The sequence below is a fragment of the Trachypithecus francoisi genome, unplaced genomic scaffold, assembly GCF_009764315.1.
Source record: "Trachypithecus francoisi isolate TF-2019V2 unplaced genomic scaffold, Tfra_2.0 Lachesis_group9, whole genome shotgun sequence".
NCBI classification, from domain to species: Eukaryota; Metazoa; Chordata; class Mammalia; order Primates; family Cercopithecidae; genus Trachypithecus; species Trachypithecus francoisi.
In genome coordinates this window covers 17,400,176-17,425,358 of record NW_022681474.1, presented here as the reverse complement: position 1 = coordinate 17,425,358, position 25,183 = coordinate 17,400,176, and the positions used below count along the sequence as shown (strand labels likewise).

General features: G+C 44.3%; 1 protein-coding gene across 2 annotated transcripts in view; it reads left to right on the top strand.

The window, feature by feature from the left end:
* NMT2 (N-myristoyltransferase 2) overlaps positions 1–25,183 on the top strand; it is a 59,457-nt gene that overhangs the window by 21,665 nt on the left and 12,609 nt on the right. Inside the window, exons 2-9 of one of the 2 annotated variants that reach the window (XM_033208453.1) lie at positions 2,442–2,577; positions 2,974–3,016; positions 8,583–8,727; positions 10,614–10,732; positions 10,833–10,924; positions 11,044–11,160; positions 13,607–13,777; positions 15,771–15,879. In XM_033208453.1, coding sequence (XP_033064344.1) covers positions 2,442–2,577; positions 2,974–3,016; positions 8,583–8,727; positions 10,614–10,732; positions 10,833–10,924; positions 11,044–11,160; positions 13,607–13,777; positions 15,771–15,879 — 932 coding nt within the window. The remainder of the gene's footprint in view (positions 1–2,441; positions 2,578–2,973; positions 3,017–8,582; positions 8,728–10,613; positions 10,733–10,832; positions 10,925–11,043; positions 11,161–13,606; positions 13,778–15,770; positions 15,880–25,183) is intronic. The other variant, XM_033208452.1, reaches the window with a different exon arrangement.

Sequence of the window (25,183 nt, the reverse complement as noted above, 5' to 3'; positions counted from 1 at the left end):
TATAAGCTATAGAATAGGTGATATAAACTTACTTAAGGAATTTTTGGTGAAATGGTCTGGTGTTTTAATTTTTTTAATGTCTCCAGATCCTCTCAAGTTTCCATGAGTTTATCTGTTTTAGAGACTGTTGTTGTCGTTGTTGTTGTTGTTGTTGTTGTTTTTGAGATAGGGTCTTACTCTGTTGCCCAGGCTGGAGTGCAGTTGCATGATCATGGCTCACTGCAGCCTCCCAGGCTCAAGTGATCCTCCCACCTCAGCCTCCCAAGTAGCTGGGACCAGAGGTGGACACCACCATGCCCCGCTAATGTTGTACTTTTTATAAGGACAGGGACTCACTGTGTTGCTCAGGCTGGTCTCAAGCAATCCTTCTAGGCTCAAGCGATCTTCCCGCCTCGGCCCCCCAAAGTGCTGGTATTATAGGCGTGAGCCACCATGCCTGGCTGAGAAAATTACTAACTGACACCCAGGACAAATATATTTTCATCCAGTTGGATAGGCATCTACCTCAAAGCATCCTTACCAGTCACTGCCTTTTATTCTGTATCTCTCTGTAACCAAGCTTCTTGGAAATTTGGAGATATTTTAAAGTTGAAGTACTGTACCGAGAAGCTGTGAGGTCCCGGGCTCTTAGTGGTTTCTGGAAAGCCATAACCAGCAGCAGTTAGAATAAATGGTAGAGGCGGGAGAGGGATAATCCCCTGGGCTGTGAAGTCATGGGCATGTCCACCATGATTTCGGTCCCTCCCACCCAGCCTCTGGCCCCAAGATAATGCTGAACACATAGTAAATGTTCAATAAATACTTGATAGTAAGTTGCAGTAGGCTTTAGCATTGAGGTTGGGACTATGGTAGCTTTCAGAAGTATTTTATGGCCTGGGAATAGGTGATGGCACCACCTCTAGAGCCAGGCTTATCCATTCATTCATTCCGCAGGCATTTGTATTAGTGTGTACTGGTGTGAGGCACTGGAGACTTTAGGGATGCAATTATGAATAGACTTCTTAAGTAGCGTGTGCAAATGCATATGTAAATCACACTATAACAGTACAACAGATTCACCAATTCACAGGGTGCCAGCAATAGGAACACTGGGAGAGGAAAGCCTAAAATAGTCCTACTCCCAAACCAGAGAATATACAAAACTGAACGTATCTACAGCATATTTCTAGCTCATGTATGGCTGTGATATGTTTGTTCAATCCCAATTGCTGGTCAGATATTGACGGGTGTCCTTGGCCACCAGGTGATTTTAAATATGAACATCATGATAGCACAGATTTGATTCTGTTGATGAAAATAAACTACTCGTTGTGAGGTGGGCAAAGCCTTACTATTTTTAGACCACTAGGGTACCACTTGACAAAGTCTTAATGTATCTCCCAAAATAAGCACTGTTTTCTATTTTAGAATGAGAGTGGAAATATGAATCCATAGCTCAAGTGCTTAGTTCGTTTTTCTTTTTCTCCAGCTCTGTCACCCAGGCCAGAGTATAGTGGCACAATCTTCGCTCACTGTAACCTCCATTTCCCAGACTCAAGCCATCCTCCCACCTCAGCCTCCTGAGTAGCTGGGACTACAAGTGCATGCCACCACACCTGGCTAATTTTTTTTTTTTTTTGGTAGAGGCTGGGTTTCCCCTTATTGCCCAGGCTGGTGTGGAACTCCTGGGCTCAAGCTATCCACCCGCCTCAGCCTCCCAAAGTGCTGGGATTACAGGCATGAGCCACTGTGCCCAGCAAAGTGCCTAGTTCTTAAATAGTTTATCTCACTATTGTACATGCCTTTCATATTTGGACGTTACAGAGGAATTATCCATTTTAAATTGAAAAGTTCATTACTTTAACACATGAATAACCAGTGGAAAGAAAGGTTCCTTTGTAACCTAGATACTAGGTAACAAAACTAGTTTTGTTTGTTTGTGACAGGGTCTCTCTCTGTAGCTAGACATTTAGAGCTTTTCACTGTTAGCTCCAGTAGTAAAAATCTTTAACAGGGAACATTTCCTCCTCCGCGAAAAAGCAGTTTGTTTAGTTCTGTTGCTTCAAGATTAGTGTTTTGTTGTACCCAAGAGATCTTTATAATAGAGTTTTTCATATCATGTACCTGTCCTCCAGAAAGCTGACTTAAACGTAGATTAGGAGAGTAGTGATAACCGTGGAAACTATTTTACTTTAGTTATAAAATGTGGTTTATCTCTGCAATCTTCCTGCATCGTGCCATCTAAGCACCTGCAGGATGACTGAGCAGGGACTGGTATTCTTCTGGGTTGCCTGTTACCGTCTTCACTCTGCTACCTTTTATTCCTCACCTACATCCTAACACAGTTATTTTCTACTGCCTGTAACATCTGTGGTTTTCGAAATGATTAATTGTATGCAATTCAATTTCATTTAATGATTTTTGTTTGTTGGTTGGTTTCACCATCTTTGCATTTCCTGCAGAAGTCCTGGAGGGTATTTGGGAGCCAAAAAGAAAAAGAAGAAACAGAAGAGAAAAAAGGAGAAACCAAATTCCGGAGGCACCAAGTCAGATTCGGCATCTGATTCCCAGGAGATTAAAATTCAGCAGCCTTCGAAAGTGAGAGCTCTGTTTTATTTTTTTTCCCCTGTGTGGTTTCTTGTGCATATGAGTGGGTGTATGCAGTTTAGCGCCCTGCTGGATCAGATGTGTAGGGACTTTGTTGTGACTGTGTGTTGAATGCCACTAGTAACTGGAAGCTCTTCACAGCCTCCTTAAAACGGACTTTGGCATCCAAATAATGAAGGGGTACACTGTGCTTTTGTGTGTGTGTGGATACCTGCTGTGTTTTTCCCTTTTCTCAGTGAATTTGTATTTAGATTGTCGTTCGAGAAGAAAGTCTCAATGTGAGCTTGTTAGGTGTTTTTGAAATTACACTTTAATATTTGATTACTTTTAGTTCAGAAGATATTCACATTGTAATTTTTCTGGGTGTCTGTCTAATTACCTGAATAGCACAACACCATCTGGCAGCAGATTTCAGCGGGAACAGCCATGGGTAAGTTTCTCGTTGACTTTGAATCAAACCAGTTTGCAGCGGTCGTTCTTCATTTTAGTGCCAAGGGTGGGAAATAGTTCCTGACATTCTCCTAGTTTAGACCAAACCAGAAGTTGTCCAGCTGGGCCCCGCGTTGGCAGATGGTGGCCAAGAAGAGGGTTGATTGTACTGCGTGGGTGTCTGGTGGCACAGATGGCAGCCATCCCTGTCTGTGGAGCCAACCCCCAGGCACCCTGTGTGCTGGGCCTCTGGGAAACACAAAGCCCTCTTGATGCAAGAAACTCACAGTGAAAAGGGTAGAATCACCCAGGCACGGTGCCTCACACCTGTAATCCCAGCACTTTGGGAGGCCGAGGCAGGCAGATCTCTTGAGTCCAGGAGTTTAAGACCAGCCTGGGCAACATGGCGAAACCCTGTCTCTACTAAAAATTACAGAAAGTTAGTTAGGCGCGGTGGCGTGCACCTGTAGTCCTAGCTACTTGGGAGGCTGAGGTGGGAGGATAGTTTGAGCCTGGGAGGTAGAGGTTGCAGTGAGCCAAGATCATGCCACTGTACCACAGCCTGGTGACAGAGACCATGTCAACCATCAATCAATCAATCAATCAATCAATGTGAGTAGCTTGTGGTGTTATGGAAACAGCTCAAGAGGTGACGTCTGAGACCTTGAGCTTGTTCTCTGCCCCTTTGCTCACCAGTTGTGTGCCTTTCCCCGGGTACTGCACTTCCTTCAGCCCAGTCCCTTATCTTCTCTCCAACTCGCAGTTTGATCTTGAGGCTCCAGTTAGAGCATTTTTATTCAAGAGTTTTTACATCCTAAAACAGTGCATATATATGTATGGTAGTTACTACCATTCTGCAAGCTTTGTGGATTTCCTTTTTTCTTATGCAGAGTTTCTGTTGTGTTCCATGAAGTGAGTCTTGCAGGTGGTTTTGTTGTTGTCACCTGTTTTACACAAGAGAACCGGGAATCACTGAGAAGGAAAATTACTTGCCCCAATTTTTCCCTGACTGACTGCAGGGTGAGAAGAAAACGGAATCTTCCTCCCTAGCTTTTCAGCTTGGTTCTCAGGTAATAAATATCCTACCCACTAGACATAGCTTTCCAAGGTAACTCATAGAGGACACCACCATATGCTTGCACAATACTCTTCCCGTTTCTAAATGTCACTTCATCAGATAAACGTGGCATCCCTGACCTGCAGTGTGGACATCTCCTGTTGCTTTCAGCATCACCATCAGTCTCTGCCCATCCCTTCCACCTCTAGTGACTGTGAGTCTTTCCCCTCTCTCTGGTCACTTATGAGAAACTAGAACTAAGCCAGGCAGCCGGGAACTCTTGGCATTATATGGTAGGTGTATTCGTCAGGGTTCTCTGGAGGGACAGAACTAATGGAATAGATGGATAGATAGATAGATAGATAGATAGATAGGTAGATAGATAGGACAGAACTATGAAATAGATGGATAGATAGATACATAGGACAGAACTAATGGAATAGATGGATAGATAGATGGACACACAGGTAGATAGATAAAGGGGAGTTTATTAAGTATTGACTCACATGATCATAAGGTCCCACAATAGGCCGTCTGCAGGCTGAGGAGCAAGGAGAGCCAGTCCGAGTTCCAAAACTGAAGAACTTGGAGCCTGATGTTCGAGGGCAGGAAGCATCCAGCACGGGGGAAAGATGGAGGCTGGGAGGCTAGGCCAGTCTCTGTTTTCACATTTTTCTGCCTGCTCGTATCCTAGCTGCGCTGGCAGCTGATTAGATGGTGCCCACCTAGATTAAGGGTGGGTCTGCCTCCCCCAGCCCACTGACTCAAATGTTCATCTCCTTTGGCAACCCCCTCACAGACACACCCAGAATCAATACTTTGTATCCTTCAATCCAATCAAGTTGACACTCAGTAGTAACCATCACAGTAGGGAATTTCTTTTATGAATTTGGAGGAAGTCAGTAGTGTCTTAAGATGGGCTTTTCTCCATTGCGTTTTTTAAATCTGGGGCTCTTTTCCTTTAAGCTTATGCCAGCTCTTGATAGCACTGTAAATTACAATGGACTGCATTGCAGAATATTCTGGTCTACACACAAGAACCAAAATAAAAATGATATTTGGATTCTTACAGACTTTTAGTGTGATAAAACTTGGACATTTTTTCCCAAGGTATTACATTTGGAAAATAATGGGTAAAGAGTATAGTTGATGGTTAGTATGCCACAGAAAGCGTGTGTGGAAGAAAAAGAGAATATACCTGCCTCTTACATAGGAGTGGAATCGTGGGAAGTTAATGTCGGGCGGATATTCATCTCACCTTGCCTGACACACATTCATTCTTCCCGGGTAGTGCTACTATGGAAGGTGAATGGACAGGCATAAGAATTTATCGTAGCTGAGTTTTCCTTACTGCTTTGTCCCTGTGGGTTTGGAAATTGTATTTATTTGAATCTACTTTCAGAAAGCATTTAAATAGGGCCGTATGTGGTGGTTCGTGCCTGTAATCACCGCATTTTGGGAGGCTGAGGCGGGCAGATCACTTGAGGTCAGGAGTTCAAGACCAGCCTGGCCAACATGGCGAAACCCTGTCTCCACTAAAAATACAAAAATTAGCCAGGCGTGGTGGCACATGCCTGTAATCCCAGCTACTCAGCAGACTGAGGCAGGAGAATCGCTTGAACCCAGGAGGCAGAGGTCACAGTGAGCCAAGATCATGCCACTGTATTCCAGCCTGGGTGACAGAGTGAGACTCTGCCTCAAAATGAAAAAAAAAAAAAAGAAGAAGAAGAAAGAAAGCATTTAAATAGTGAGCATTGGGATATCAATATTTCGCAAAGGGACATTTCATGCTGAGAGTGCTGGTCAACCCGATGAGCTCATTAGGTAGGGAATAAATCACCCTGAAGTCTTCTTCGTGGAGTTGGTCGTTTTGGTCACTGGGTCATGTGGAACAAAGATGCTGATTCATGTCTGTTGCAAAATAGTTTGAGCTTGATATATTACTGTTAGAAGATTTAACTCAGAAACCAGGAAAGAAATCAAGGAAAAAAAACTAAATCAAGAAAGAAAAATTACCTTGACAAATTCATTATAGTCACTGTAGTTTTATTTTTATAAGACTGGGCTCTACTTTGCCATTTTAAGCTAAACTGATGCACAGCTAAGCATTATTAGTTGAAATATGCTGTGATCTCCATTCCTGTTTAAATTGTAACGTCTTCTAATAGATTGTGTTGTTGGAGTTCAGATACACGTGAATTTCATTTTGCTAGAAATTTGCTCCTTTTAATGTTGGAGACTTAAAAGACACCCAAGGAAAAGAAGTCATCAAAAGATAGAATAATGACAACCAGAAAAGTATTTCGTTAAATTTGTATGTGTTATTAAGATAGGACCTTTATGATTTTGATGTTAATCAAATGTAAGATAAACAGCTTACAAAAACTGTGGCAATCATGCTGTTAGATTTCCAAGCAGAGACAAGAAGACTTTCACCTGCCTCCAGCTGGACTTCAGAACTTCGTTTCCCTAGGATTCTTGACAGTGTTTGTATGAAACAAACCCTGTTCTGTGCTGTGTAAGACGAGTAAGCTTCCCAGGTTAAAATTATTGCTCCAGACCACAGATTTCAGATTCCAAGTGGAACAGAAGTCCAAAGTTGCTGTTTATAAACTTCTAAGGGTCGATTGTACCTTTCGACGGTGTCCACCCTGTGTTGACATACAGCAAAACCGAAGGGCTCTGAAACTTCTAACCACTTTCTGAATTACAGCGAAGAATATTCTTTGCATGGTGTTGAAGTCCTACAATGTCTCAGTGATTTTACATATTGAAAAAAGTCATTGATTTCCATTTTAGTCTTCTGCACTGTCCTCTATTTCAAGTGATCTCATGTTCCATGTATTATCATGTTATTTGAGGAGTTAAAAAATAAAAAAAGAACTGGGGAAACTTCAAGAGGCGGTGGGAATATTGTCTTTGAGAAAGGAACCTTAGAATTCAAAGGTACTGTTTTACCTAAAAAGGAGTCCAGTTTCCAACACTTGGGTTGGGAACGACAGGCTATGGTTGCCCAGGATCTGAAGTACAGAGGAAATTGCTCATCATTCTGGTGGGAGAGTTTGTCTCTAGAGGATCAGGAGGGTCAGGAGAAGGGCAGGGTGTGGCCAGGAGGAAGGGGCATGGTTAGAGATTTCCTTTCTTGATCATTTTCATCCCAGTTCAGCACTGGGTTCTCATTGATCCTTCCTTCCTTCCTTCCTTCCTTCTTCCTTCCTTCCTTCCTCCTCCCTCCCTCCCTCCTTCCCTCCCTCCCTCCCTCCCTCTCTCTCTCCCTCCCTCCCTCCTTGTTCCCTCCTCCCCCTCTCCTTCCTCCTTCTCCCCCTCCCTCCCTCTCTCCCTCCCTCCCTCCCTCCCCTCCCTCCCCTCCCTTCCTTCCTTCCTTCCTTCCCCCTTCCCTCCCTCCCTCCCTCCCTCTCTCCCTCCCTCCCTCTCTCCCTCCCTCCCTCTCTCTCTCCCTCCCTCCCTCCTTGTTCCCTCCTCCCCCTCTCCTTCCTCCTTCTCCCCCCCCTCCCTCCCTTCCTCCCTCCCTCCCTCCCTCCCTCCCTCCCTTCCTTCTTCCTTCCTTCCTCCCTCCCTCCCTCCCTCCTTCCCTCCCTCTCTCTCTTTCTCTCTCTTTCTTTTTCTTTTCTTTCTCTCTCTCTCTCTACCTCTCTCCCTTTCCTTTCCTTCCCTTTCCCTTTCCTGACAGAGTCTCACTCTTATCACCCAAGCTGGAGTACAATGGCAAGATCTCAGCTCACTGCAACCTCCACCTGCCAGGTTCAAGTGATTCTCCTGCCTTAGCCTCCTGAGTAGCTGGGATTGCCGGCCATCATGCCTGGCTAATTTTTGTATTGTTGTAGAGACGGGGTTTCACCATGTTGGCCAGGCTGGTCTCTTAACTCCTGACCTCAGGTGATCTGCCTGCCTTGGCTTCCCAGAGTGCTGGGATTATAGGCGTGAGACACCACGGCCAATATTCTCTCTTTCTTTGTTTTCTGTCTCTCTCTCTCTTTCTTCCTTCCCTCCCCTCCCCTCCCCTCCACTCCCCTCTTCTCCCCTTCCCTTCCCTTCCCTTCCCTTCCCTTCTCTGCTGTGTTTCCATTCTGGAAGTTCTTTCCCTCATCCCCTCATTGCTTCTGCAGAGCATTTACTCTGACAGTGCCCCCAAGGCTCGTGGCTGCCTGGCTGCTGGATGACAGTAATGCATACATGGCCCGTCTCCCCCAGAGGAATAATGCCGGGGGCCATTTGTAGGTGGATGGGAAACTGAAGCAATGTGTGCTTCAATTTAGATTCCCCAAACTGCCAGAGCCCCATTAAAACTAGACAACTGTTGGTACCTTTAACAGAAGGTTTGCTTCTATTTTCATGTGTAACACACAAGCCCATGGCCTTGACTGGGCTTGGAGGAGGATTATTAGTGTGTAGGTATTATAGTCTCTGAGGCAGATACACGTGCATCTGCTCAAGTTTAAGATCAGCAGCCGCTCTCTCATATTCTGTGTGTCTGTCTTTGCTGTCGTAGAATCCCAGCGTTCCAATGGAGAAGTTACAGGATATCCAGAGAGCAATGGAGCTGTTATCCGCATGCCAGGGCCCAGCCAGGAACATTAACGAGGCTGCAAAGCACAGATACCAGTTTTGGGACACACAGCCAGTACCTAAACTTGGTAAGTCTTTCTGCTTTTCTCTTTTTTACCCCAGAAACAAAGCTGGATGATCAACAACAATAAAAACACAAAGAGTGTTAACTTCACGTGTATCATTTATTTCATACCACAGATTTGAAATGCAGGAGTAACATTTTTCTTCTGAAAATACAAATATTAGATAGTGATACTGACTTTCGATAACCATTATTTTAGTCCAATTTCTATCCCAATGAAAACATCCAATTTCCCCACACTTGAAAAATTACTATTATTATTTTTATTTTTGAGATAGGGTCTCACTGTATCCAGCCTGGAGTACAGTGGCATGATCATAGCTCATTGCAGCCTCCACCTCCTGGGCTCAAGCGATCCTCCCATGTCAGCCTCCCATATATCTGGGACCACAAGTGCACACCACCACACCTGGCTAATTTTTGTACTTTTTTTTGTAGAGACGCTGTTTGAGTATGTTGCTTGGGCTGGTCTCGAACTCCTGGCCTCAAGTGATCCACCTGCCTTGGCATCCCAAAGTGCTGCGGTTACAGGTGTGAGCCACTGTGCCCAGCCCATTAGAGTATTAAAAATGTGTATCAGGTTCTGTGATGGAAGGACCAGGCCCTGAGGGTCCCTCATTCAGCAGGTGTCTGTTGAGTGTTATTAAATGCCAGGCATAGTCCAGGGCACACACCTGGAAACAGTGGTGGAAAAGCAGGACAAAAGGTGGCCAGGCTGGGGAGGAGGGGCGACATATTGAGGTAGGGAAGGGCTTTGGTTAAGCAACAGATGCTGGGAGAAAGTGATGTGTGGTGTGTAAGCTTCTGTTGGGAATTTCGAGGGGCCAGTCCCTTGAGGACCAGAGAGCCTCAAGCCGAAGGAAAGCACCAGGAAGGCCCTGAGCTGAGGCCAGCCCTGGTCAGCATGGCCAGAGCACTGGGAGCAGGGGGGAGGGAAGGTATGGAGAGGGGGCTGAGGCGGGCAGCAGCCATGGGGAAGAGCCTGGGTTTTAGTCCCACCGTGTTGGGAAGCTCTGCAGAGAATGACTTGGAAAAGGTATCTTGGTGGAAATCACTAGAAACTGTGATGACCTGGACTACGCTGCTAGCAGTTCAGATGGAGAGAAGTAACCAGCTTTGAAATTATCTTTAGGTTTTGCTGGGAGGGGGCAGAGGTCACTGCAGCCCTTTCCTCTCCCAGTTTGTGGAAATGCAGTAAAAAGAACACACCTCCCAAGGCTGTTGAATGAAACCTATATTGCTTATGACGGTGTGTAAGATAAGCCTGCATTGTAGGCCTTGAGACTCAGAATCACTGTTGTTTTGTAATGAAATCTTTGCCATTGGATGACAAAGTATTTCTCCTTTTATTTAATTGGCAAAATAGGCCAGCCACGGTGGCTCACACCTATAATCCCAGCACTTTGGGAGGCTGAGGTTGGAGGATCACTTGAACCCAGGAGTTTGAGATCAGCTTGGGCAACATAATGAGATTCCGTCTCTATTAAAAAAATTAAACAATTAGCTGGGCACTGTGGTGTACATCTCTAGTCCCAGCTACTTGGGAGGCTGAGGAGAGAAGATCGCTTGAGCCCAGGAGTTGGAGGCTTCAGTGAGCCGTGATCGCGCCACTGCACTCCAGGCTCAGCGACAGAGTGAGACCCCGTCTCAAAAAAAAAAAAAAAAGAAAAATAATTGGTGAAACAGCAATGATTTCACACCACTGCCTAACTTTCATGTTTTAGTCCAGAGGCGCTTGATATAACAGCATCTTTTTAAAGATTTTATGAAACTCAAGGGCCCTAAGACTGATTTTGCTTATGTCGCTGACCACTTTGGATGGTTAGAATACTTTGTCATTTAATATTCTCTTTTTTTGCCTTTCTTTTTTCTCTTTCTCTCTCTGCTCAGATGAAGTCATAACATCTCATGGTGCAATTGAACCAGATAAAGACAATGTACGCCAAGAACCGTATTCTTTGCCACAGGGTTTTATGTGGGACACTTTAGACTTGAGTAATGCCGAAGTGGTGAGTGAGTAAAAACCTCTTAAATTCAACTCCTGCATTCACACATTGCTTCTGAGTTGATTCTGAGCACCATGGATAGGACACTTGTTTTATCTTATAGCTCAAGGAGTTATACACATTGTTAAATGAGAATTACGTAGAAGATGATGACAATATGTTCCGATTTGACTATTCACCCGAGTTCCTGTTGTGGTAAGTCTCAGCGGTCACAGATGTCGTGGATAGGCGCTATTGACTTGGGGACTCCTGCCTCTGTTCCTGTATTCTTGGACAATAACTGGTGCGTGTTTTCTTGTCTACCATGACCTCAGGGCTCTGCGTCCACCAGGCTGGCTCCTGCAGTGGCACTGTGGGGTCAGAGTGTCTTCAAACAAAAAACTGGTCGGGTTCATAAGCGCCATCCCAGCAAACATTCGGATTTATGACAGGTACATGTTTAAGCTCGACCATGCTGTTTTTATATGTTTCTTTTCCAAGAATTACAATTAGAGTAGGCCTTTAAAAGTTAGTGAATGCAGGCCAGGCGCGGTGGCTCACGCCTCTAATCCCAACACTTTGGGAGGCTGAGGCAGGTAGATCACCTGAGCTCAGGAGTTTAAGACCAGGCTGGTCAACATGGTGAAACCCCACCTCTACTAAAAATACAAAAATTAGCCGGTCGTGGTGGTAGGCATCTGTAATTCCACCTACTCAGGAGGCTGAGGCAGGAGAATTGCTTGAACCCAGGAGGCGGAGGTTGCAGTGAGCCGAGATTGCGCTGTTGCACTCCAGCCTGGGTAACATGAGTGAAACTCCGTCTCAAAAAAAAAAAAAATGACTGAATGCAAGCTGTCGGTGGTCAGGGAGGTTGTGTATGTGTGGAGGCAGAGGCTTTATGGAAACTCTCTGATTGGTTTTGCTGTGAACCTAAAACTGCTTTAAAACGTAAAGTTTATTAAGTAGTAAAGAAAAAAAAAACCTGGACTGTGAATAAAAATAAAGGACAGTGGGCTCTTTTTCTCTTTTTCTCTCTCTGCCTCTCAACCTCATACATGCTCACACATATATGTATCAGAATAAACGAAGCCTTGGCCAGGCATGGTGGCTCACACCTGTAATTCCAGGACTTTGGTTGAGGCCGAGGCTGGCAGATCACTTGAGGTCAGGAGTTCAAGACCAGCCTGGCCAACATGGCGAAACCCCGTCTCTACTAAAAATACAAAAATTAGCCAGCATAGTGGCACACACCTGTAATCCTAGCTACTTGGGAGGCTGAGGCACCAGAATCACTTGAACCCAGGAGGAAGAGGTTGCAGTGAGCCAAGATTACACCATTGCACTCCAGCATGGGCGACAGAGCAAGACTTCATCTCAAAAAAAAAAAAAATTGCTTCAAAATTTTTTAGGAGAGATAAAGCTTTCTCTCCATAGGATACATTGCATTTTTAGTTAGGATCTCCAGCCCAGAAAGTCAAAGATCCAGCTGTGAAAGTCAAAGATGTCATAATAATTGGTCTCTTTACTTTTCAGTATATTAGGTTAGCTTATTTACTGTGAAAAGCATTTGATCTCAAGGAATATTTTGTGCCAAATGAAATGTGTACCTGGAAACAGAGCCAGGAACAGGCTTTGAAGATCCAGGAGGTTTACTGTAGCTCAGAGCAGCACCAGCTCTGGTCTGCCCAAAGCCCCTCTCAGGGATCCCAGGGGTTTATATCACACTCCAAAGCAATTATCTTACCAGATTCTGCACCAGATGACCCAGTTATTACCGTAATTATGTACATTATTGGAAAAACAGATCTAGAAACTTAAAGAGGGGCAGGTCGTAGTGATTCATGCTCGTAATCCCAGCACTTTGGGAGGCTGAGACGGGAGGATTACTTGAGGCCAGGAGTTCGAGACCAGTCTGGTCAACACAGTGATACCTCGTCTCAAAAAAGAAAAAAAAAAAAAGTTTAAAGAACCATAGCTGATCCAATTTCTAAACTGAAAACTTGTAACAGACCAAAGTCCTAAAATGTATTTAGAACAAGAGGGCTGGAGCCTCCATGCATTTTACAGTCATTTTGGCAGTAAGATATGGGGAATAGTGTTTCCATCTGAATTTGTGAAATGTCTAAGTGATAGAATATTTTTCTTAAATATTGTGTTAAAGAGTGGCTTTCAGGCCAGGCGCGGTGGCTCATGCCTATAATCCCAGCACTTTGGGAGGCCAAGGCAGGTGGATCACGAGGTCAGGAGTTCGAGACCAGCGTGGTCAATATGGTGAAACCCTGTCTCTGCTAAAAATACAAAAATTAACTGGGCGTGGTGGTATGCGCCTGTAATTCCAGCCACTCGGGAGGCTGACAAAGGAGAATCATTTGAACCTGGCAGTCAGAGGTTACAGTGAGCCGAGATTGCACCATTTCACTCCAGCCTGGGTGTCAGTGCGACAGTCTCAAAAAAAAAAAAAAAAAGAATGGCCTTTATGTTCTTTTTCTTTTTCTTTTTCTTTTTTTTTTTTTTGAGACAGGGCCTTGCTCTCTTGTCTAGGCTGGAGGGCTGGAGTTCAGTGATGCGATCATGGCTCACTGCAACCTCTGTCTCCCGGGCTCAAGTGATCCATCCACCTCAGCCTCCCAATAACTGGGACCACATGCGTGTGGCAACATGACTGACTGATGTTTCCAGATGAGAGTCTCAGTGTTGCTCAGGCTGGTCTTAAACTCCTGGTCTTAAGCAGTCCACCTGGCCTCCCAAAGTGCTGAGATTACAGGCGAGAGCCACTGTGCCTGGCCCGCATTCTTATTCTTGGATATTTCCTGGGTATCATCTTATTTTTTAAAATGTGTTGGCTCTTCATTTTTAATCTTGTTTTGACTCTTAATCTTCACCATCTTTATTCCTTAGTGTGAAGAAGATGGTAGAAATCAACTTTCTTTGTGTTCATAAGAAGTTGAGATCCAAACGGGTAGCCCCAGTGCTAATCCGAGAAATCACTAGAAGAGTGAACCTGGAAGGGATCTTCCAGGCTGTGTACACCGCGGGAGTGGTTCTTCCTAAGCCTGTGGCCACGTGCAGGTACCAGTACCATATTTCTACCTCAGGTCCTCCCTTTATCAAACATGTTGAGCCTCACCACTGTTCTTTTAGAAGTAGTTTTCTGGTAGCAGAGATGGAGACTAGAACCTAGAATCACCAAGTCCAGTATTCTTTCTGGTATATCATTTGCCACTTGGTGATTAAAAAAAAATTTTTTTTGACATTTTCCTACTAATGATGCTAGATCTGTACTTTTTTTTTTTTTTTTTTTGAGACAGACTCTCACTCTGTTGCCCAGGCTGGAGTGCAGTGGTGTGATCTCGGCTCACTGCAACCTCCGCCTCCTGGGTTCAAGTGATTCTTCTGCCTCAGCTTCCCAAGTAGCTGGGATTACAGGCATGTGCCACCACACCCAGCTAATTTTTGTATTTTTAGTAGAGGCAGGGTTTCACCATGTTGGTCAGGCTGGTCTCGAACTCCTGACCTCGTGTGCATCTATACTTCTAAGTATTCCATGTGAAAGATGGTTGCTGTCTCTTCATGGGAAAACCTAGGACATGATGATCTTAAAATTCCAATGTCATACCATTTTCTTTCCACCCCAAAGCTTAGTTTTCTGCCGTGCTTTGCAGCACTACCAAAGTGTCCTGAAAGTCTGATAAGCATCCATTCAAAAGGCTCAGATGTAGAGAGATCTAAGCTCTGTTTTTACAACTTCGTCTGCACTATTCAAGCTTTCAAAGGTTATTCCAGTGAGAAAATTATCAGATTGCCACAAGACTAACCTGTTTCTAAAATATCGGAGTTTTTATCTCCCCACCCCTCACCACTGTTTTTATTGACTTCAATAGGATGAAACTTAAAATTACTATATCCTATTAAATTATTACATTCGTTAAGTAAGTGGAATACTAGACTTCACGGGTATATTTTAATACAAATCATTTATCCCAGAGCCTGGAATCACTTAAGAAATTTAAGCTAGTTTCTCAAAAAGTTGTTTTCTTTGGTGTGTAGTCTGTAAAGGTGAAGGCTACTAATTTAGGGAATTTATTTTCATGTTTTTAAACTTTCTGATTGGCCTTTTGTAGAATCAGTGATGGTCCTTAAACACTTGGAAACCTGAGTATGGTTAATATTTCTTTTTTTGTGTGTCTGAGATACTCTTGCTCTGTTGCCCACGCTGGAGTGCGGTGGCGCGATCTCGGCTCACTGCTGCAACCTCCGCCTCCCGGGTTCCAGCAATTCTCCTGCCTCAGCCTCCCGAGTAGCTGGGATTACAGGCGCACACTATCCCGCCCGGCTAATTTTTGTATGTTTAGTAGAGATGGGGTCTCACCATGTTGGCCAGGCTGGTCTCGAACTCCTGGCCTCAAGTGATCTGCCCACCTCAGCCTCCCAAAGTGCTGGGATTACAGGCATGAACCACTGTGCCCAGCCAATTAATATTTCTTTTGCAGTTTTAAGATTTCTCTTTAGTGAAAAAGATGAAAGGTCACAAAGTCCAGAAGAACATAACTAGGAGTATAAGATACATTTTAGATATTAAAAATTGACTGATAGGCCGGGCGCGGTGGCTCAAGCCTGTAATCCCAGCACTTTGGGAGGCCGAGACGGGCGGATCACGAGGTCAGGAGATCGAGACCATCCTGGCTAACACGGTGAAACCCCGTCTCTACTAAAAAATACAAAAAAAATTAGCCGGGCGTGGTGGCGGGCGCCTGTAGTCCCAGCTACTCGGGAGGCTGAGGCAGGAGAACGGCGTGAACCCGGGAGGCGGAGCTTGCAGTGAGCTGAGATCCGGCCACTGCACTCCAGCCTGGGCGGCAGAGCCAGACTCCGTCTCAAAAAAAAAAAAAAAAATTGACTGATAAAATGATGATGTGGGATGAGGGCCTCTGTCTAGTACAGAGGGTCTGTCTCAAAAAAAAAAGTAAGTAGTAAATGCTTATGTAACAGCCAAGCTGAGACAAAGAGTGAAACTTGTAGAGTTAGAAATCAATTAGATTTTAAAACCTTTATTGTATTCCAGATACTGGCATCGATCCCTAAACCCCAGAAAACTGGTAGAAGTGAAATTTTCTCACTTGAGTAGAAATATGACTTTACAGAGAACAATGAAACTCTACAGACTTCCAGATGTAAGTAAGAATGATTTGCAGTTTTTTGAAGCTGTAACAACTGATGCTTTTAATGCAGAAAAGAATTATTTGCAGGAGTCTTAAAAACTGACTCGTGTCTGAGGAAGTGAATATGGAGCAAAAGAGATTTCATGGAACTCGGGAGCTAGGGAAGGTAGGGAGTTTGTTTGGAAATACCAGTCTTTCCTTTTTCCCTAAGGCTCTTAAAGTTGTTCCGTTGGTAGTTGGATGAGACTGGACTCAAGGCAAGTAAGTTTTGAAATGTGGGGATTTTATGGTCTGTTAAGGAAGAAGGAAGAAAAGTCCAGGGTGCTGATTTCTTAATGCATTGGAACTCAGGAATCAGGTATAGAGGAGAGACCCAGGGAGCGGAAATCATGTGTCATTAAATTATCATCTTAAACTATCTCATTCTCAATGTGAAAAGTTGTCATTATTATTTTTATTTTTATTTTTTTTTTGAGACAGAGTCTTGCTCTGTCTCCCAGGCTGGAGTGCAATGGCACAATCTCAGCTCACTGCAACCTCAGCCTCCCGGGTTCAAGCGATTCTCCCCCCTCAGCCTCCCAAGTAGCTGGGACTACAGGCACCCACCACCACACCTGGCTAATTTTTATATTTTTAATAGAGACGGGGTTTCACCATGTTGGCCAGGCTGGCCTCAGACTCCTAACCTCAAGTGAACCTACCTGCTTCAGCTTCCCAAGGTGCTGGGATTACAGGCATGAGCCACGGCACCCAGCTGAAAAGTTATTTTTTTAATTTTTTAATATTTGTTTTTTTTTTTTTTTTTTTTTTTTTTTTGAGACGGAGTCTTGCTCTGTCTCCCGGGCTGGAGTGCAGTGGCCGGATCTCAGCTCACTGCAAGCTCCGCCTCCGGGTTTTACGCCATTCTCCTGCCACAGCCTCCCGAGTAGCTGGGACTACAGGCGCCCGCCACCTCGCCCGGCTAGTTTTTTTTGTATTTTTAGTAGAGACGGGGTTTCACCATGTTAGCCAGGATGGTCTTGATCTCCTGACCTCGTGATCCGCCCGTCTCGGCCTCCCAAAGTCCTGGGATTACAGGCTTGAGCCACTGCGCCCGGCCAATATTTGTATTTTTTGAGATGGAGTCTTGCTCTGTTACCCAGGCTGGAGTGCAGTGGCTTGATGTTGGTTCAGTGCAACCTCCACCTCCCGGGTTCAAGCAATTCTCCTTCTTTAGCCTCCCAAATAGCTGGAATTACAGGTGTGCGCCACCACGCCCAGCTGATTTTTGTATTTTTAATAGAGATAGGGTTTCACTGTGTTGGCCAGGCTGGTCTCGAACTCCTGACCTCGTGATCCGCCTGTCTCTGGGTCCCAAAGTGCTGGGATTACAGCTGTGAGCCACCACGCCCGGCCAAGTTATCATTTTGAATAGGGAAACATATAAATTTGCTTTCCAGACTTGGCTTTATTTGGGGCTTGGCTGGTATATTAGTTATCTATGGCCATGTAAAAAATGACCACAAACTGAGCTGCTTAAAACAACATTTATTATCACACAGCTTCTGTGGGCCAGAAATCCAGTCACAGCTTAGCTGAGTCCTGTGCTTCATTCAGGGTCTTTCCTGAAGCTGCCACCCAGGTGTCAGCCAGGGCTGGGGTCTCATCTAAAACTTGACTAGGGAAGGATCCATTTCCGGGCTCCTGTAGTTGTCGGCAGGATGGAGTTCCTCACTGGCTGTTGGACCAAGGGCCTCAGTTCTTTGCCACGTTGGGTTCTCCACAGGGCAGCTCACAGCATGGCAGCTCGTTCGTCAAAGCCAGTGAGAGAGAGAGTCTATAGAGAGAATCTGCTGGCCAGATGGAAGTCAAAACCTTATGCAGATGATTCATGAAAGTGACATCCAGTCGCCACTGCCATGTCTTTTTTTTTTTTTTTTTTTTTTTAAAGATGGAGTCTCACTCTGTTGTCCAGGCTGGAGTGCAGTGGCACAATCTCAGCTCACTGCAACCTCTGCCTCCTGGGTTCAAGCGATTCTCCTGCCTCAGCCTCCCAAATAGCTGGGACTACAGGCATGCACCACCATGTCAAGCTAATTTTTGTATTTTTAGTAGAGACGGGGTTTCCCTACGTTAGTCAAGCTAGTCTCGAACCCCTGACCTCAGGTGATCCACCTGCCTTGGCCTCTGAAAGTGCTGGGATTATAGGTGTGAGCCACTGCGCCCAGCTACCATTGTCATTTCTATTGGTTAGAACCTAATGACAGGTCCTGCCCACACGTAGCAGGAGCAGATCACACAGGCGTGAATCCCAGGAGGTGGGATCCGTGGGGGCCATCTTAAAATCCGTGCGCCACTGATGGGATCTTTTGTTTGAAGTGTTGTGACGTGTGAATTGAAATAAAATCTTTGGCCAGGCACGGTGGCTCATGCCTGTAATCCCAGCACTTTGGGAGGCTGAGGCGGGCAGCTGACAAGGTTAAGAGATCGACACCACCCTGGCCAACATGGTGAAACCCCATCTCTACTAAAAAATAAAAAATTAGCTGTACATGGTGGCATGCGCCTATAGTCCCAGCTACTAGGGAGGCTAAGGCAGGAGAATCACTTGAACCTGGGAGGCAGAGGTTGCAGTGAGCCAAGATCACGCCACTGCACTCCAGCCTGGCCACAGAGCAAGACTCCATCTCAAAAAAAAAAGGAATAAAAAGTTCAAGCATGCCTGCTTTTTTCACTGTGGGTGAATGCTGTTCTACTTTGGTCTCTCTAAATTTCAGTTTCTGGAACCTGAAGCAGCCTAGCTTACGTACAAGGAAAACACACTTACATGTAGGTTGCCTACAATGGAGTGATGAATAAGGAGTTTTAGCACATATCATTGGTTTCTCACGATGATTTTCCTAAGGTGCTAGAAGTATTTTTGACTTGACTCCATTCATCAGCCTTAATATTTTTGTACAAGAGTCAGTCTTCTCATGGGTATAGGCATTGATTATGAAACCAGACTGTGGCATCTTACTTCCAGTGAGCCTGGGTTCCTGGTAGTCGTCCTGTTCCAGTCATGCTCCGATAGTGACTGCCTTTCCCGCACCCATAAACTGAAATTTATGAAGTGCTTTCAAATACATTATTCAATTTATTCTCACAGCAACCTTTTGAAGGTAGTACTTCTTATCCCCATTTTACAGACGAAGAAACCGAGGTGCATGATGGTTGACACTTAGGCAAGGGTGTGTTAATATTACTAGGTGGAGGGCTTGGGATGCAGGCCCCGGATCTCCGTGTTTCCCTGTTAGCTCCCTCTGCCTCTGCCGTCCCCTCTAACATTACCCACTGTGGGGACACCATGGCTCAGCCCCACTAAATGTCTCACTGTCGGTACATTACAGCATAAATCAAGGCAGAAAAGGACGATTGTCAAGGTGCAAACAGCTCTCATTGGCTTTCCCCAGTCTCCTTTCCCCCTTTTAAGTCGTAGGAAAGGAAAGGAAAATTAAGAGTAAATTAATATAATAAAAGAGAGATTAAAGTACAGATATTATGAAATTGGAAGGTGCTGACAGCAGTCCCTTGGGTGTCTGCCTCTTGAGTTAAACTGGACAGTACTGTATATACCAGATGCCCCTTCCTCTCCTATAGGCCCAGATGGGTGATACCACTGCTAGCAGTCAAGTCATTTAAGAACGTTTTTGTACCATTCAGCATAAAAGCCTCCTTATGGAATACAGCTTTTGCTGTACAGATCAATCTCATTTTCTGCCTCATTGTTGCTGTTTTTGCTTATAGGAGTGCCAGCTTTATGTCTTTTTCATGGACTTTTGAATATAGGAGCTAACATTTATTGTGGCCAGCGTTATACTAGACATTTAACAGGCTCATAATAGTCTCATTTACTAATCATAACAGCCACAGGAGGATGGGTCATTATCCCTATAGCACAGAAGGGGCCATGAGTACACAAGATTGACTTGCTCAGAGTCTGCTGGCCAGAAGCAGAGCTGTCGTAGAGTCTGCGCCATTCACAACTGTTAACCTAAAATACTAAGGTCTCCCCAAGAAACATGCCTTGCCATGCCTCCCTACGCTTTCAGTGTTTGGGATGATTTTGTTTTATTTTGTTTTTTTGATTTGGTGTTGAGTATTTCCAAGTTCGATTTTGCGCGTCTATATCAATGAAAGGTAATTTGATGTCGATAAAACAAAAAGCAGAAGTCAGAGAATGATCCACTAAGGTCTTAGCACTGTTCTGCGAGGAGGATGCGCTCGCTAAGATATGTCAAGGCATATAAAGTCTTCTATATTCAGTGGCATTAGATGGTTTTTTAAGTGTTTAGCATTCTCTCTGCTCCTTTTTGAATCATACAAATAACCATAATCATTGCTTACATCTCTCCTGTGGAATCTTGGCTCTCAAATGGTTTGCACCGCATACTTGACAGATAACGCTACTGATTTTTAATAGAGCTCTGAGCTTCATTTGCTTATGTACTTACAAGCAGATTTTACACAGATTTCAATGCACATAGAGGCCAATGAATCATGCATATTAGTTGGGCCATGGGAAAGGATATCTGATTCAGATACAGAGTTTGCTTATGAAACTGAGATTTTTCTCAGTTACTGGAAATGATTCTCTGTGTTTTATTGAACTCTCAGAAAACATGACTGCTTCACTATTCCATTATACGGAAGCTCACCATTTTCACCTAAACTAATAGCCCTCCTACTTTCTGAGGACAACAGTTATAATTTGAGTGTTTGTTTTGCTTTTCAAAAGTTATTTCTTTCTTTTTTTTTTTTTTTTTTGGTGAGATGAAGTCTCGCTGTGTCGCCAGGCTGGAGTGCAGTGACGCGATCTTGGCTCACCGCAACCTCCGCCACTCGGATTCAAGCAATTCTCCTGCCTCGGCCTCCTAAGTAGCTGGGACTACAGCCACGTGCCACCACACCCAGCTAATTTTTGTATTTTTAGTAGAGACGGGATTTCATCATGTTGGCCAGGATGGTCTCAATCTCTTGATCTTGTGATCCGCCCGCCTTGGCCTCCCAAAGGGCTGAGATTACAGGCATGAACCACCACGCCCGGCAGTATTTCATTGTTACACAGATTATTTTAGCTATTAGTCAGCAAATGTAAATATTCTTACCCTGTTTTCTAGGACTTTCTATTTTTTATAGCTGATACATCTTGGTGTGCTCTTATGCTTTAATGCTTCTGTAAAAATTTGTTCAAAATGCTTATAAGTTGCCAAACTTACGATACTTTTTACCTGAATTTAGACAACATATTGCTTGTCTAAATTCTGCTACTTATTTTTGTAACCTTTAGAGACCTAAGATAGCGGTTCTCAAAGTGTGGCCCAGGGACCTCTGGAAGTCCCCCAAGATCTTTGAATTCATGCAGTCATTTTTTTTTGTTACTATTTTCATAATAACACTAATATTTAATTTTCTCACTTTCATTCTCTTCTGAGTATACTGTGAAGTCTTCTAGAGGCCATGTGGCATGTGTATTTCTGTAGTCTTTTGTTTAAAAATGTTCTCAGTTTTGATTTCTAATACGATAAGTGTGGATATATGCATAGCCCACATAAGCAAAGCTCTTTGGAGGTACTCAATCATTATTAATAGTGCAGGCCAGGAGCAGTGGCCCATGCCTGTAATCCCAGCACTTTGAGAGACTGAGGCGGGTGGATCATAAGGTCAGGAAATCGAGACCATCCTGGATAACACGATAAAACCCCGTCTCTACTAAAAATACAAAAAATTAGCTGGGTGTGGTGGCACGTGCCTGTAATCCCAGCTACTTGGGAAGCTGAGGCAGGATCAAATCACTTGAACCCAGGAGGCAGAGGTTGCAGTGAGCTGAGATCGCACCACTGCACTCCAGCCTGGGTGACAGAGTGAGACTCCATCTAAAAAAAAAAAAAAAGAGTGTAAAAGGGTCCCAAGACCAAAATATTTGAAAACTGCTGCTTTTTTTTTTTTTTTTGAGACGGAGTCTCGCTCTGTCGCCCAGGCTGGAGTGCAGTGGCCGGATCTCAGCTCACTGCGAGCTCCGCCTCCGGGTTTATGCCATTCTCCTGCCTCAGCCTCCTGAGTAGCTGGGACTACAGGCGCCCGCCACCTCGCCCGGCTAGTTTTTTGTATTTTTAGTAGAGACGGGGTTTCACCATGTTAGCCAGGATGGTCTCGATCTCCTGACCTCGTGATCCGCCCGTCTCGGTCCTCCCAAAGTGCTGGGATTACAGGCTTGAGCCACCGCGCCTGGCCGAAAACTGCTGCTTTAAGGCTATCTGCTGGGCAGTTCCTTTAGTGGTTTCACAGTTGGATATTCAATGAATGAGAATTGTGCTCCAGAAGAATGTTTTGCTCTAGAATGAAATTGGGAAATGTTTTCTTCATTTCTGAATGTTCTCTATTAACAGATATCATATATCCTGTGGCTTTCATTAATTCATCTAATTGCTTGATATTGTTGTTACTGAACTAGTAACAAAAGGAAAAGAATTCTGCGGCCGGGCGCGGTGGCTCAAGCCTGTAATCCCAGCACTTTGGGAGGCCGAGACGGGCGGATCACGAGGTCAGGAGATCGAGACCATCCTGGCTAACACGGTGAAACCCCGTCTCTACTAAAAATACAAAAACTAGCCGGGCGAGGTGGCGGGCGCCTGTAGTCCCAGCTACTCGGGAGGCTGAGGCAGGAGAATGGCGTAAACCCGGGAGGCGGAGCTTGCAGTGAGCTGAGATCCGGCCACTGCACTCCAGCCCGGGCGAAAGAGCAAGACTCCGTCTCAAAAAAAAAAAAAAAAAAAAAAAAAAGATTCTGATATTGAGAAAGGCTATTTGAAATTTATCAAGCTAAGTCTGCCTCATAGCAGAAACTACTTTTTTTAATGACTACAATATATATTTTATATGGTTTTGGTCTTCCCACTAGCATTTAGAAGTGCTTATTTATTTCCAGTGGAGATCTGGATATTTCTGACTCATTGGTTTTGAGAGCTACAGAAAGACTAAAGGTATGCATTGCCTGTTAAATGTGAAGGACTTAAATTCTCTAAATTTAGATTATTAAATGGTATTTTAGCTGCAGTGATTTCGAGATGACATAAATCATAATAGAATGGCCTATAGTAAATATTCAGCTGAGGACTGTTTGTCTATAAATATAGAGTATGCACCTCCCATTCCCCTTTCCCCTAACTAATCGATAATCAATCAGCACTGTGTGTCACTGAAGCTTAGAAACCTCAGCACAGCTAACAGTTGATGAGAGCTGGCACTCAAGAGAAAACCTATTTTCCTTGGCCTAGTGTGGTGGCTCACGCCTGTAATCCCAGCACTTTGGGAGGTTGAGGTGGGCAGATCACCTGAGGTCAGGCATTGGAAACCAGCCTGGCCAACGTGGTGAAACCTTGTCTCTACTAAAAGTACAAAATTAGCCGGGTGTGGTGGCAGGCGCCTGTAATCCCAGTTACTCAGGAGGCTGAGGCAGGAGAATCGCTTGAACGCAGGAGGTGGAGGTTGCAGTGAACCGAGATCGCACCATTGCACTCCAGCCTGAGTGACAAAAGTGAGACTCCATCTCAAAAAAAAGCCCTGGTTTCCCCCTTGGGCTTCTACCTGGGGGCATGCAGGAATTATAATGACCTAATTCTACAGGAAGTTTTTCACTTAAAAAAATTTCTTAAGAGTGGAACTGCTAGATTGTATAAAATTTTAAAAAATACTTAGAAATCATTTAGGGCAGAAAAAGTAGAGTAGCAAAATTTATATACAGATTATTCATCTCTTAAAATGTATCTAGTATTTCTCCAAGGGGGAAAAAAAATCAGGTTTACAGAAAAAAATAAACCTGTATTTCTCAGTTTAAAATTGTTTGTTTGTTGGGCTTTCTGACTTTTAGTCTCAAGTCCGCTGGCCCCTGAACAGTTCTGGAGAGCAAAGTGATGTCAGGGGCTTTTATGAGGACAACAGTTGAACAAATTCAAATGGGGACCTGTCCTGACTTTTAGGTTTTTTATTCCTATAGCTTAAAATTTTAAACTCTAAAGCTCTGGAGTAGTGATAAAACACCTACCCTCATCACCTTTACCCAGAAGATGTGGCAGGAGAGGCCAGGCCGTGTCCCTGGCAGCCATTTGCCATTAGACGAGATGGACGCTTTCAGGGTGGTATGGCCATAAACCTGTTTGCTTTTAGAAAATACTTGGCTATGAACGATGCTTGCCTTCCCAGCCTGATATGATTTACTCCCGTATCATTTTTGTTCAAGAGAACAAAATCACCACACGCTTTTAATGGGCTATTGAATAATAAAACAAGTTGCTCAGTTGTGTTTTCAAAATGTCAGACTTGGCAGTGTTAAAGCATCCCTCAGAAACCATGAGGGATTGGTTCCAGGACCCCTCAGATACCAGAATCCTTGGGTGCTCAAGTCCCTTATATGAGATGGCAGAGCATTGTGTATTTGCATATAATGTATGCACATCCTCCTGTATACGTTATTTTATTTATTTATTTATTTATTTATTTATTTATTTTTGAGACGGAATCCCACCCTGTCTCCCAGGCTGGAGTGCAGTGGTGTGATCTTGGCTCACTGCAGCCTCTGCCTCCCAGGTTCAAACGATTCTCCTGCCTCAGCCTCCTGAGTAGCTGGGATTACAGTTGCCTGTCACCACGCCTGGCTAATTTTTACATTTTTGGTAGAGACAGCGTTTCACCATGTTGGCCAAGCTGGTCTCGAACTTCTGACCTCAAATGATCCACCGGTGTCAGCCTCCCAAAGTTCTGGGATTACAGGCATGAGCCACCACGCCCCCCTGTCCTGTATACTTTAAATCATCTCTGGATTACTTATAAGGCCAAATACAATCTAAATGCTATGTAAGTAGTTGTTACACTGCATTTTTCAGAAATAATGACAAGAAAAAAAGTCTGTACACAATCAGCACAGATACAACTCTCCAGGTTTTTTTCCCCTAATATTTTTCATCTAAGGTTGGTTGAACCCACAGATACACAACCAGTGGATATGGAGGGCTGCCTGTACTCCAGAAGTCATGCTAAGATGGCTACGTCCCATCTTGTAGACTGTTCACATTCTTGGCATTGGTATATGCATTGGTGTATTTTGGGTATTGGCATACATCATGAGCTTGTAGTGTTCCCTTTGATTTTTGTTTGGGTCATGGGCAATACTGACCAAAGACTTGCCTTACAAATAAGAAGATACAACACATTGTCTGTCTCACCTATATTTTAACCCAGCTCTTCTCAAACCTTAATGTGTGTACAAATCCTGAGGGAATCTTGTCGAGTTGTAGATTCG